General features: G+C 39.2%; 1 protein-coding gene across 4 annotated transcripts in view; it reads left to right on the forward strand.

The window, feature by feature from the left end:
* Cp (ceruloplasmin) overlaps nucleotides 1–14,747 on the forward strand; it is a 61,817-nt gene that overhangs the window by 1,767 nt on the left and 45,303 nt on the right. For all 4 annotated transcript variants that reach the window (XM_008848041.3, XM_029553526.1, XM_029553525.1 and 1 more), the window contains exons 2-5: nucleotides 9,487–9,734; nucleotides 11,490–11,702; nucleotides 12,624–12,797; nucleotides 14,267–14,521. In XM_008848041.3, coding sequence (XP_008846263.1) covers nucleotides 9,487–9,734; nucleotides 11,490–11,702; nucleotides 12,624–12,797; nucleotides 14,267–14,521 — 890 coding nt within the window. The remainder of the gene's footprint in view (nucleotides 1–9,486; nucleotides 9,735–11,489; nucleotides 11,703–12,623; nucleotides 12,798–14,266; nucleotides 14,522–14,747) is intronic.

Below are 14,747 nucleotides of genomic sequence, written 5' to 3' on the forward strand. Positions count from 1 at the left end.
ATAACTGGTTACAAAGACAAGTAGAGGAGATGGCTGCCAGGGGGCTGTGCGGTTTTATTTCCTTACTCTTACTTCTTCATCCTTACACGAGTGCCCAAAGCACAGGCAATTCCCTTTTTTATGCTCATACTCATCAGAGCTACAGTTGAAGATTTGCAGAACAGTTAATATAGTATAGTAAAGAGCCTAGAATATAGCAATTCAGTGAAATAATGAGCAGGGTAACAGAACCACCATAATATGCCTGAGAGACCAAACCGTCTCCTGAGAAACTAGGGGAGTACCAGCATTCTGGAGATAACGCCTCAGGGAGAGTTCTTGCATAAACTTTCTCATGAGACAAGGCTCTCCAGGCATACATGTTCAAGGTCCAGCTAAATTTGCCAAGCATATTTTTGAGCCATAGGAAAGCTATTTCATAGCAGAACTTGGAATTATTGTTTTTAACATTTTGAGATAGTATTCTCTTGCTGAGTAGGACATATTTTTACAGTTTCACTGGAAGCCTTATTTTGTATGGATTCTGTGTTTTCCTGATTAAATACAATGCCAACTATTTCATAGTTAACTATTTATAGTGCTTATTTTCAAGGAAAAAGGTCAGACACATTACCAAATCAAAGTACTGTGCTGTAGCTCAATGGTAGGGCAGTTGCTTAGCATATACAAGGCCCTGGGATCATTTACTGGAACCACAAAAAATATGCAAATTGGTAAAAAGAAAGAAAAATAGCATCTGTTCCATGCTCTACCTGCCCTCTGTCTTGTTTATGATCAATAATCATGTCAGTTTATTAATCATAAAGTACAACATCCTGGTCATGCTCCAATGAAGTGGACAAAATCTTAGATACTAGTAAACAGAAGCATGGAGGGGGTTGGTAAGAATTTTAGGGGTGATTTCTTTGTTTTAGATATTCTAATGGTGTGTCTGTTCCAGCTTGAGGATGGCGTCAGGACAAGCTTGCTTACCACACTGTTGGTAAGTGGGAATTCTTAAGAGTACTCAGGAGGGAAACTGAACATTTTCAGTTGAATTAGCTTTCTTTTCACCCGCCAGTATCTTAAAGTTGTGCAAAACTCTAGCTGAGACTGGTTTCCCAGTCTGTGATCACCACCTACCCCTAACCCTACCCTGTATACATGAGCAGTGACTAGAGCTTCAGTAGTTTTGCCAATATTATGCTAAACTCTTTTATAGATTAGTGTGGTAGCAACAGCTTGCTTCCCTTCTCTGTCCTAGATTAACAGCATATCTGGCCCAGTCGGTGAAATACAATGGCACGCCACCTGACACGGCTGGCTCTCTTCCCTGCGTTACAAAGAGACGTAGAAATGAACAAGATGAAGAATAAGACGTGAAAGAGCTTGAGATGAGTGTTAGGTGGGGACCTAGGTCCAACCTGCATGCTGATCCTGAAAGTCTGGGATAATGAAGAGGAAGGTTTACATCGAGACAGTGGGAATTCCCTCTGCCGTGACTACTGCTTGGTCACCAATATCTAAGACATAGAAGACACTAAGTCCATATGGGTGAATGTATAAAAATGAAGAAGTAGAAGGTTTATAGGGAGTTGGAAGAAATTACAAGCTATTTTGTAAAAGCTTTCCCTTGCTACTTAGTGGACAGATTCACGTTGTAGAATGATCAGGGAATAGGATAAAGCAGGAAGGTCGGTCCAAGTGGCTGACTAGAGTAGTGATCAGACAACAGCAGCAGTTGTTAAAGTAGAAAAGGTATGGGGGTTTTTTGTTTGTTGTTCAGGAAAACAGACTTACCTCCCCAGGGTTAAAACCAATGTAATTTGTTTCAAATTAGGGAGGTGGAAAGTAACTTCCTTAAACTGTAATCAGTGCTACCATTCATTTAACCAGTGTCTTATCTGCTGCTTCTAAAAGCAAATAATTAAAGATTCTAAAATATATAGTTACTGATCCTAAGTTACTCATATTTAAGTAACAACAAATGGTATGTACATGAAAATATCTAGAAAAGCCAATAGTCGACTCTGGAACAAAGACAGGGATTAAATAGTTATTGAATGGTTGACTATCATAGCAAAAATAAAAATGCTGTTATCTTTGAATTATTTTTTGTTTTTTAGTGATGCCTAGGAAGCTGGGAAAAGTGAAATCTTTTTTTTATTTCATTGTTTTTATATGTATGAGTATGTTGCCTGCATGTATATAAGTGCATCCATGTCAAACAGTGCCCATGGAAGTCAGAAGAGGGTGTCAGGTCCCCTGGAACTGGAGTTATGGACAGTTGTTAGCCACCATGTGGGTGCTGGGATTCGAACCCAGGTCTTCTGGAAGAACAGCCAGTGTTCTTAATTGCTGAGCCATCTCTCCAGCCCCAAAGTGAAATTTTCTTTACAAAAACAACTTATCACAAAATCCTTTTATATCCAATTTTATAGGCTTTCATTCAGGAATGATGACTTTTCTAACACTGTAAGCATGAATATTTATTTTTACAGCTGTTATAGGCTTGAAAAATAGACAATAGAGTAATGACGTCCTAAAAGCAAGCCAGTGACTAAGAAAAAAACAACTCAAATTCCAACCAAAGGAGCAGACGACAAACCAAGACCATACTGTCCAATGATATAACCACAATTAGGTGAATTACGATTTTGAGTGATATGGGTACAATGACTATCCAATAAGTCAGTGTTCATCTTTACTAATATTATCAAGGAAAAAGCTGATTTCCCCAAATAAGTTCTGCTTTAGAAAACAGGGGCACAAATTGTGGGGGTTCTGTTGTTGTTGTTCTTTTTTAAAGAAAACACTTTGCACTGAAGGCATTTATTTTACCTTTGTTGAAATACATTAAGGACATTAAAATTTTAGCAAGTTTATCTGAGCATTCAGCCACTCATGAATTGAGCCATATCATACCTAAGCTGTTCACGGGGTGCAAGAGACACTTTCAGAAGGTATTTTTGAAAGCAACAGTAAGAGAATACATTTGATTATTTAAAGTGGAAAATCTCTAGTTAGATGTTCTTTGGCAGATTCTGATTGGTTAGGTTCATATTTCATTTTATTGTTTACAGTCAGGCGTGTCCAAACTGGGGTCCATGAACCACATACATCCCAGAACAGCTTTGAAATACATAGCGACCCAACACGCTTGTAGAATACAACACATGTTCATATATGCAATGTCGAAGGTTGGATGTCCCTTTTACATTAAATGATTCCTTGGGTTTGCTGGGGCTGGCTCAACCCAATGGCTTCCCAGTTCATTGTTTTAACACTCCTTTAAAAAAGATTTAAAAAAAAATTTTAATGACTACATAGCGAATTTGAGGCTAATTTTAGTAGTCTAAAGTGGTATAAAATTCAGCTAATACTATGTGGAAACACCACTTAACATGACTCATTCTCTGAGCTTGCTAAATAAAAATAACAAGCAACAGCTGGTAAGGAACAAACACTTGACACAGGACAGCCTATCTGGATGTGCTAATAAAACAACTTTAACATTCCATGCTTTTCAAGTTCTACAATTTGTTAAGAGTTTCCATTTCTCCTGAGAACACAGCCAAATGAAGGCTGACATATTGTATTCATGATATGCTTGCTAAAAATATTTTGAGAAACTGGAAAGATGGCTCAGCGATTAATAGAACCAACTGCTCTTGCAGAGGACCCAGGTTTGATTTCCAACACCCACACGGCAGCTAACAACATCCATAACTCCAGTTCCAGGGGAATCTGATGCCCTGTTCTGACCTCAAAGGGCATTGCATGGACATGGGTGCACTTACATACATGCAGGCAGTACACTCATATGAATAAAATAAAAATAATAAAAATATTTTTAAAACATTTTGAATGTATAATTCATAAAGTTTGTGCTATATCCCCCTGGGGTGAGTCTGTGCATTTTCCTATGATTTCTGTGTGTTGTAGGGAGGGTTTCCACAATGTTCCTCCAAAGAGGTCCTGCCCTAAATCTCCAGAGTCTCTGAGCCGGATGAGACATCACTCACAGAATTCACGGTTTAGTCAACAGCCCAGCGGGCCCTGGCAAGACCATCTGGGAGGAACTAGGCAGCAGGGAGTCCTCCAGTGGCAGGAGAGACTCTCAGAAGCCTCACAGACTTGGGGGGCAGAGAATTCTGCTTATTGTGTTGACTGGAAGTTGGGAAGGGGCCACTCGGGAAGCATGTGAGTGGTCTTAAGGAACTAGAATCCCTCAGCTGTCAGCCACAGGCAAACAAGAATTTTAATCCCTCAGACCCAAGGAACTGAACTGTGCCTGCAACCTGACTGATTCAGGAAGTGGATTTTTCCACAAGTCTTCAGGCAAATACTCAGCCTGGCATCCCCTTGACTTAGTGGTGTGATGCTTGGGGCAGGGAATACAGCCGTGAAGCATCAGACTTCTGACTCAAACACATGAAGTCATGAATAGGTATTATTTCAAGCTGCTATGCAATTATTTGTTGTGCAACAATGAAAATCGAATGTGTATGTTTCAATTAGTGAAGCCCAAAGTCCTCTGTAACACCCAGCTTTTAGCATCCAAACATAAATATAGATCAAAACCACTGAAATAAGTTCTGAATTCGCCAGAGGAACAGTAAGAATTTCTCTGCCATTGAAAGCTCACTTCTAAATCTGAGTCTACCAGAAATTACGGGAATTGGACTTTTTTCTTTAAAAGGGAACTGGCGAGGGGGATAAAACAGGAAACGTGGTTACTGGGGGGAAACATCTCTGCTCTCATGAGTAGAAAGGAGTATATTACAACTGTCAACAGGAAGAACTGAAAATAAATGCGAATTACTTGTTTGGTTCAAAGCCCAACTATAATAGATTCTTGTGGTTGAGCATCTGACTGGCAAAGTGCCTGCAAACTTCCAGTAAGTGACTCTTTGTCCCCAAGCCGTGAATGACCTTTTGATTTTCTTTTAGAGGCAACTCATAAGCAAACAGACCTCCCCCAGAGTACCACATGATATTAAATATTTCCCAGTTTTGTAAGGGAAACTTTTCACAGGACCAGGAAAAATGGAAAAGCTGATTTGCATACTGTATATGTGTGTGTTCCAAACATGTAAAATCTCTGAATACATTTTAACTTCAGATCAATCACTACTACGAAAAGTAATCTTCACATAGCCTTCACCCCCAAACAATATTTGTGTAGAAAAAAAAATGAGTCGGAAAGCTAAGGTCGACTTATACTATTTAGGAAACGAGTAACATAGCAAAATGTCAGTGTGGCAAGAGCATTACGATGAAGCCTGTCACAGCTGATTGAAATGGGGTGGGGTGTATTCCTCTCTTCAGTGCTGTTGAAAAACATCCAGAAAAACAGACGTGCACTTTGTTTTGATAAAGTCTTAAGAATGGAGAGCTATTTTGACACTTGGGCCTGTGTAAGATGGATATCGAAAGGTGATGAATCACAGATTAGAATCTCTGTTAAATATTGTCAGACAAGTGTCCTAGAAATGGTGTCCACACTCCAATTCAATTTACTTTGGGGTTTAGGCAAATCTGCCTGAGACCAGTCCAGGACTCTTTTGGCTGTACCGGAGAAGAGGCTGCAGCCGCATTTTGCTGACCGACCTTGTCCCCTGCTGGCCTCTCTCAGAGAACAGTCTATATCTCTGCTTTTAATCCCCATGGTTTTCAGTGCCTCACAACTTAGCTGCTGTTAAAGTGACATATTTCTTAAGATCCTCCCAGTCACACCAGTTCTGTTGGTTTGGGGCAGAGTTCATATCGGTGCTCTGCTCTTTTTCCATGGATTTCTACATCCTGAAGACTCCGAGTCATATTCATTTTTTTCCTGTTTTGTTCTAAAATAATGTAGCAATTAGCAGGAAATAATAAAGTAATGGCATCTGTAGCGAACAATTAGCAGGTAAAAGAAATGGGAAGCGTGCGGCATGCCTGTGATTTCGTTGCACCACAAGTGGCTCGTTTGTAATTAGTAATTGCTTTATTCTCAGCTTGCCTGTTCTATCAGGGTCGGTTTGAATGGGGCATGAAACACTACCTCCATCAATTTTCAATGTAGATTCTGCCTCCTTTGGGAATTCTGGTGTTTATACAATCAAGGGTATTTTAAGTTGTCAATATATAGGGGTCACTTAGATGGTTGTTATAGATGCCCTTAGTCAATTCAGAGGAAGATGGCTCTGTAACCACCAACGCCTGTTCCTTCTGCCCAAACTGGGCCACCAGAACCACCACCAAGTGGCTGTGCTCTCTGACTGTGGCTCCCAGGCTTCATCTATGCAGCTGCCCAATGCAGAGGTCTGGCACTACCATGGTATCACCTGGAAACAGACATTTCCATGTTTCTGTTTCATGGTATCAAGAAGCCCCACTGCCTCTGAGGATGGATGCTCTCTTCACCTCCAACCTTACAGGTTGCCAGGGACTCACAGTAGCTTACCTGTACCAGAACACACTAGCATGCTGGTTACAAAATACAGATGCCTCAGTTCCCAGCTCCCAATCAGACTCATAGAAGAGAGGCCAGGAATTTACAAGGCACCTAGTGTCTCCATATATAACTATTCATTTTAAAATTTAGGAAACATTAGGCTAGAGCCCTAGACTTTTGGAAAATCAGGTCTTTAAGTTCTATTTCAGAGCCCCTAAACAGCTTTGTTTTGTCTTGAAGCCTGGAAAGAAAAATATATCTGACTCTTGCTGGTGAGCTCACAGCTCAGGAAACGACAAAATTTACTTTTCACTCATATTATCCTGCCCTGTGATGGTTAAGTAGAAAATGGTAAAGTACTAAACACTGCTGGAATACAAATAGCCAACACACACACACACACACACACACACACACACACACATTAAGATCATTAGCCCAAGTATAAGCAGTTTTTATTCAATTAGACAAGGTCTTAGTGTGGAGGGACTTGTGAAGACTAAGATTAAGTGGGTCCCTCTAAATGACTGCATGGCATCACTCATAAATAGATCCCACTGAGCTACCAAAACCTTGAATGACGGTCAGTATGTAAGAATCAACTTAAGTCCTAATATCAAGTTTCTTTTTCCTTCTCTCACCACCCCCATTCTATTTATTATGTTGATAGGTTTAGGAAAGTTTTAAGAAACTGTTAATTGGCATTAACCAGAGTATAGGCAGTGTTAATAGTGAAGATCTAAACCTAAAGGTAACTTTTTAATTTCATTTTTATGTTTTAATTGATTTTTTTGCAAATTTCATACATCTTGATCATATTTAGACCCCTCCCATCTGTACTCCCATGCCCCTCTGCCAGATTTCATGCATTCTGTCGTATATGTTAAGGCCTATCAAGTCAAGTTTGTGTCCCCAAGTGTCCTTTGGTGTGTATCCATCCACTGGAGCTTGGTCAGCCTATCTAGCATCCCTCCCTTAAAGAACCAACTCTCCCTTCCCAGCAGCCTTCTCAACTAAGGCTGGGGCTTCTTACCCACTAGTCCCCTTCTACGCTGGGTTTTTGTCTGGTTTGAGCTTGCATGGGACTTCTGCATGCTGTCACAACTGCAGTAAGAAAACTGTTTTCCTTACTGTCATCCACCACCCCTGGACTCTTACAATCTTTCTGCCCCCTCTTCCACAATGGTCCCTGAACCCAAAGGGGTAATTTTTTTTTGAGACAGGTTCTCCATGTAGTGCCAGCTGACCTGGCACTAGCTATGTAGAGCAGCTGGCCTTGAACTCACAGAGATCCACCTGCCTCTACATCCCGAGTACTGGGAAAAAAGGTGTGCGCCGCCACACCTGACTCCAAAGTAATTTTTAAACCCCCACACATTACTGCATAATTCTAGGATTGCTGAAAGAAATAAAAGTGATTGAACTGGAGCTGGAGAGATGGTCTTATGGCATAAGCAAGAAGACCTGATTTCTGATCCCTTGTACCCATGTAAAAGCAGGGCACAGCTGTGTGCAGGTTAACCCTGGTGCTGGAGGAGTGAAGACAGGTAGATCCTGGGAGAGAGGGGTTTGCTGTCAGCTGAAATGGCAAGCTCCAGGTTGAGTGAAGGACCTTGTCTCAAAACAATAAGGTGGAAGGTGACAGAGGAATATACCCAGTGTGAACCTTGGCTTCCACATCCACATGCATGTGTAAGGGCACCCATACTCATGCACGCATATCACACACACCAATAAAAAATATGAAAGGTAGAATTAATTTAGTTTCATTAATTTTACTTTGATTTTGTGACACAGGCTTTCATATACTGTAGGCTGGTCCCAAACCTATTATGTAACCAAGTGTGACCTTCAACTCCTGATCCTCCTGCCTTTACCTCCCACATGCTAGGATTATAAACCTGTTTCAGCACTTCGAGCCCCATTACTTTTACTTCATAGAAAAAAATGCATATCTTAACACAAATGTTTGTCTCAAATATCCAGATAATAGCTCAGGTTTTTCCTGTAACTAAGAAGTGTACAATAGTGAAAAAAATTTATCATTTAATTTTTTACCCCTTGTCTCCCCAATTCAGCTCTTCCCATGTCCCCAACTCATTCTCAAATCCATGATCTCTTAATCGTCTTAATATTTTTACACACACATATATACATACATATATAAACACACACACACGTACACATAACCTCCTGAGTGTGTTTAGTGTTGTGCATATGTACATGTGTTTAGGGATGAGACCCCTGCAAATCGAATAGCTCGTCAGGGAGCTCTTCCCTGAAAAAGCCATTCCCTCTCTCAACAGCCATTGATTTCCTGTAGCTCTTTATCTAGGGGTAGGAAATTTCCCCATCCATGTTGGTATGTCAGCTGGCGTTGTCATTATGCAGGTAACTATATCATTTGACAACCATATTGTTTGGATTTCATGGGTGCAGCCTGCCCGTCATGTCTAGAAGACACTATCTAGCAGCAGGTGTCCTGGTCCTCTGGCTCTTACAATTTTTCTGCCACCTCTTCTGTAATTTCCCCTGAGCCTTAGGTGTAGAGGTTCCATTGCAGATGTACGAGTTGGGGCTGGGCACACCGTGATCACTTATTTTCCGCATTTTGATCAATTGTGGATCTCTGTAGCAGCCTCTGTCTGCTACAAAGTGAAACTTCTTTGATAATCATTTTATTTTAGTAATTTAATGTATTTTTCCCACTATTCCATAATGCTTTTGCGTGCTTATGTGAAAATCTTAGTAAAATTGCCTGATAAAAGTGCACCATATTGTTATGAGGTCCTCGCAAGTGGTTCTCTCATATACCTGGTATGAAACATCTCACATAATTAAAATAACAGGGCCAATCAATGACTTTCTTCAGTTTAGAGGTGTCCTTACAAATAACAAGCATTTAATGTGATGTGGCCATTGATCCCCCTTCATTATAATGGTATATATTGTAATGGTACATAATGTAATGGTACATATGGTAATGGTACATATTGTAACGGTATATATTGTAATGGTATATACAAATAATGATGACTTCTAGTAAAACTGTCTTCTTTCCTTTGCAGGGAGCAGCTCAATCTGTATCTTCAAAATGGCCCAAATCGAATTGGAAGAACATACAAGAAGGCTCTTTATGTTCAATACACAGATGGAACCTTTAAGAAGACTGTGGACAAACCGGTTTGGCTAGGGTTTTTGGGCCCTATTATCAAAGCTGAAGTTGGAGATAAGGTTTATGTTCACATAAAAAACTTTGCCTCTAGGCCCTACACTTTCCATCCACATGGTGTAACTTACTATAAGGAACATGAGGGTAAGTTCAGCATGTGTTTGTTGCAGTTGGAGTTTCTTCCTTTCAGTAGGAAAAATTCCAATTTCTGAGACTGATAGCTCGCTTCCTGGATCAAACCTGTGCCCATCTCGTTATGTGCTAAGCTGTTTTATTAACAGGGATCTTGGCTCATCACAGCAGTGCTGTGTTTCTCCTGCTCGTGATTTTCTGTGGCGGTAACAGCATACAGGTCTAAATGTTGAAAGCCAGAGCAGAAGCGCCGCCCCCGCGGTACCCGTTTCCTTTCCCAATAGCCCAAATACGGCAAATGGACAGTGTGCCTCCCAGGCTAGAACAGGCATAAATCCAGAGGGAGGAGAATGTCTCAGAGTACGGATTGTCTTACCTTTAGTGTTTGCAGTGCTCATACTGGAGCTATCACCTTCCGACCTAACTTTATATAAACTCCATCCCAGCTAAGCTGCATGAATAATCTGAAACAGCGCCTGTCACCTGATGGTGAAAGGAGAGAACAGACTCCTCCATTTGTGCACCATGGCATATGCATGATCATGTGCACATGTGTATACACACAGACAGACAGACACACACGCACACTAAATAACTGAATAAATGTAAAATAAATAATTTTTTTAAAGGTGTTGTTTTAGAAAGTGAATATTAGATGTGTGTCTTTTTCTGGAGAGACATGGACATTGAAGATAGACTAGAGAAATGATTCTACGTAAGTTTAGTATGGTGAACCAATTAATTTGAGTTTACTTGCATGAACATGGCAATTTACAGGCAGTTACACCAAAGGAGAGGACCTCATACACCCTAGGGGAGGGGCAGGGCCTCCCTGAAATATTGTCTTGAGAGCCACCTCAGGACTCCTCACTTCCTTCCATTAGGGCCTTTGGTAGGTCCAATCTTATGAGTCTCCTGTGGGTAATCAAAGCTGCTGATTTCAAAATGGCAGTGGCCGTGTCCTGTCTGGAAGATAGAGTTCCACATCAGAGCATATCTTTTTTGTTTCTCTGAACAAGCCAGTTATATTACTAGTATAACTGATCATCATCTTTTTTTCTTTTTTATAGAGCCATGGTATATTAGAGAATTAACATTAACTTTTTAAATTACAATAGTAGCATTGTGATTTTGTGAAAAGATAAAGTTCTTATCTTTTAAAAATATGTACTCAGATATTTATTAAATATGATATCTGCATTCTTCTTTAAAATAGTTTCGTATGACTGGGGTTAAAAGTGAGCAGGGTCATGTAAAAAAACAAGATTGGCCTTGAATTTACAACTTGTTAAAGTTGGGTTGATAGGTGTGTTGGAAGACAGCTTCTAGAAGAATATAGAGGTTAATCTCAACTTCTGCCTGTTGGAAAATTTCCAGATTAAGTGTAAAAAAAATTCAAGTTATATCCTTACTACACAAGAAAAAAACTGATGCCCTATAAGAAGTTTCAAATTATATGAGAAGTCACTATTTTGCTCATACCCCTAGACCATGACTCCAAGGTCAAAGTTTTCCTCTAATTGTAAATGAAAAGTCATGATCCTCCTGACATATCTATTATGTATGACACAGTCAATTACAAATAATAGGAATAATAATTTCTGTGAGGCTTCTGGGCCCCCTAGACATTAACCTCTTATTTCTCTGTGTTCAAATAGGGCGTAACTGAATGTCCAAAGGGTTCCTATTAAATGTTGAGGACTATCTATTTCATCAAATAAGCGTAAACACATTCACTTTTTAACTCTAGTGTGTGCCGCTTTCTAGGGGCCATCTACCCTGATAATACCACCAGTTTTCAAAGATCAGATGACAAAGTGCTTCCAGGAGAACAATATATGTATGTGTTACATGCCACCGAAGAGCAAAGTCCTGGTGAGGCGGACAGCAACTGCGTGACTAGGATTTACCACTCCCACATTGATGCCCCAAAAGACATTGCTTCAGGACTCATTGGGCCTTTAATACTCTGTAAAAAAGGTATTTTTTCCATTGCTTTTAACATAGGAGACAGGTACAAGGCAGTTTGTTTTTTATTACTTTTTAATATTTTATTATTTTTATATTTTATGTATATGAGTGTATTACTTGCATGTATATGAGTGCACCCACGTTGTGCAATGCCTGCAGAGGTCAGAAGAGGGCATTGAATTCCCCTGAAACTGGAGTTTCGGATGGCTGTTAGCCACCATGTGGGTCTTCTGCAAGAGTAGCCAGTGCTCTTAACAACTGAGCCATCTCTGCAGCCCTGTTTGTTTTTGGTTTTGTTTTTAATTATAAGTTATTCTGTATTGAAATTGAGAGTAGAAAAGGAGGAAGGAAAACACAGGGCAGGACTAGATGATATACAAACAGAACAAGTCTTTATGGGGAACACCAGTGAAACTAAGCTGCTTGAAGTGCTCTGTGGGATAAGTTTGCTCGGTATAACCACAACAACAGTGTTCTATGGAGACACAAGACTTTACCATACATGACTGCCTTAATGACCATGGTGATGTCTATAGTTACTGGTATTATGTTGGTAAATATAATAAAGTGTTTATTTCTAATGTCATGAAAATAGCAACATAACTCAAGAGTTTGAAATGTAATGCTAATTTGACCAATAGCTACCTGCAGAACATTCCTGTGTCTGTTTGTGGCTATATGGGCCAGAAGATGTGGACACATTTAAATTCCAGCCATCTCATTGACCAAAAAGTACGTAAAGCCTTTGAGGTCAGCGAATATACAGATACATGAGTAAATTCCCGACTGTTTCCATAAAATAGGAGCAGCTGGTCCAGATTTGTGATTTACTAAAAAAAGTACTAAATAAAAAAGTTTAATCACCTGAAAACATAAGTCAAATTACATGCTAAAAATTCAGATCTACTAAACTATAAACTTCTACATCAGGTTCTCTAGATAATGAAAAAGAAAAAAATATTGACCAAGAATTTGTGGTAATGTTTTCTGTGGTGGATGAAAACCTCAGCTGGTATCTAGAAGACAACGTTAAAGCCTTCTGCTCTGAGCCAGAGAAAGTTGATGTAGAGAACGAAGAGTTCCAGGAGAGCAACAGGATGCATTGTAAGTTTACAAAAGGCAAGGTTTTTGTTTTGTTTTGATTTTGTTTTTTTTTTGTCTTAGTAACTCTGCTAAAGCTTATTCCCTCACATGAATAAGTGATGTGTTGCTAGTCTGGGACCTGATAACAAACATATATTGACTTGCAACTTGTCATCCATCAAAACAGATAAAAACCAAAACACTAAATCAGATAAGCTAGACACAAAAAATGTATTCCTAATTGATAAGGATAAATCATCAATTGAAGTTGGTTACACTTACATTTTGATTTGTCCTCCAAATTCATTCTAGAAATTATTTGAAGCAGTCAATTAAAACTTGGATTAAATGCTTAAAGTGATACTTAAACTATAATGTAACTATATTTAGTAACATCATTCAAGTTTAAGATTTTCCTTATTTCTTAGGTACAAAGAAACATGATGAAATTAAATTATCTATCCTTCAGGATTTGCATGAGAAATTAAATACCTTAACATTAATTACCAGGAAGTATAGATTTTTGTTTGTGTTTAGCTTCTTCAAAATAATCTTTACTTGGAAGCTGAGAAAAATAACTGCTCCTCCAAATTAGAAAATAAATAAAAATTGTTTCTAACTTTCCATCTGAAAGCTGCTTCTTGTTTCCACCTGATGTAAAGATCTGTTTTCTGTGCGCTTCAGTCTTGCCTCTGTTATTCTGCAAATAAAAATAGATGTTAGAAGAAGAGACCCAAACCCTGGATAAGTCCAGACAGGCATGGTTTGGTGACACTGTTACATTTGGCATATTCATGGTTCTTACCATAGCTGTTTCTACCCATGAAATTTCTAGGACTGCGCAGTTTGAAGAAGGACCCTAAGTTTCTTCCAACGATCTCAGGCCAAACTGCTTTTGACCTTTGAGGTCTTCCTGGGTCTAGAACTCGGCCCTTGCTGTTCTTTCCCTCGATTTCTTTCCCCTTCTTATTTCTTCAGATTGTCTTCCAAATTTTAAAATGTTTTACCTTGTTTTCATCATTGCAAAAGGAATTCATAGAAGTTGGAAAAGTTCTAAGCAAAAAGAAGAAATTTGAATAATCTCTCTTATGCCTATCAATATGGTTAATAACTGACGAAATAGCCTTCCGTCTTTTATCTTTAAGTGTATATTTTGAATACACGTATATGGACACATCAGTATTTACAAACACATATACATAAAGCCAATGTGTATAGTTTGTAATCATTAAGAGACCAAATAAATTTCATCTCCAGTGTTGTGTTCATTTTCAATATGATATTGGTAATGATCTTGGCCTGAATTAAGGTCCAAAAATGAAGGAGTTATGTGATTGATTAGCAATGTCTGACATGGATATGGGAGGGAGAAATAGCTGTCTGTGTGTTTGATATTTTCTATATCAAATTGATTCTATTTTTGCAGAGGTAACTATTGCTATGCCAGGTACCAATATCTATTAGTCAAAAACTCTAATCTTGGCTTGCAGCTGTGAATGGATACGCTTTTGGAAGTCTTCCAGGACTTTCCATGTGCGCAGAAGACAGGGTGAAATGGTATCTTTTTGGTATGGGTAATGAAGTTGATGTGCATGCAGCTGTCTTTCACGGTCAGGCACTGACCAACAAGAACTACCGTACCGATGCAATCAATCTCTTCCCGGCTACCCTATTTGATGCTTTTATGGTGGCCCAGAATCCTGGTGTCTGGATGCTCAGCTGCCAGAATCTAAACCACCTGAAAGGTAAGACTTTACCCAAATTTAGCTGTCAGTCGTAAACAGAGCTGTGCCTTAGTTACTCTGCTAGTTGGAGATGACTATTGGGAATCAGAACTAAAACTATCTGTGGAACAACCTGAACTTTGGATTATTGTTATTTTATCTCCATAATGGTATAACAAAAAGAAGGTTAGCCTGGAATATTTATAAGTAATAAGATCTGAAAATATATTAATGCCTGGAATAGAGT

Source organism: Nannospalax galili, unplaced genomic scaffold, assembly GCF_000622305.1.
Source record: "Nannospalax galili isolate Female #2095 unplaced genomic scaffold, S.galili_v1.0 scaffold423, whole genome shotgun sequence".
In the NCBI taxonomy this organism is placed as follows: domain Eukaryota; kingdom Metazoa; phylum Chordata; class Mammalia; order Rodentia; family Spalacidae; genus Nannospalax; species Nannospalax galili.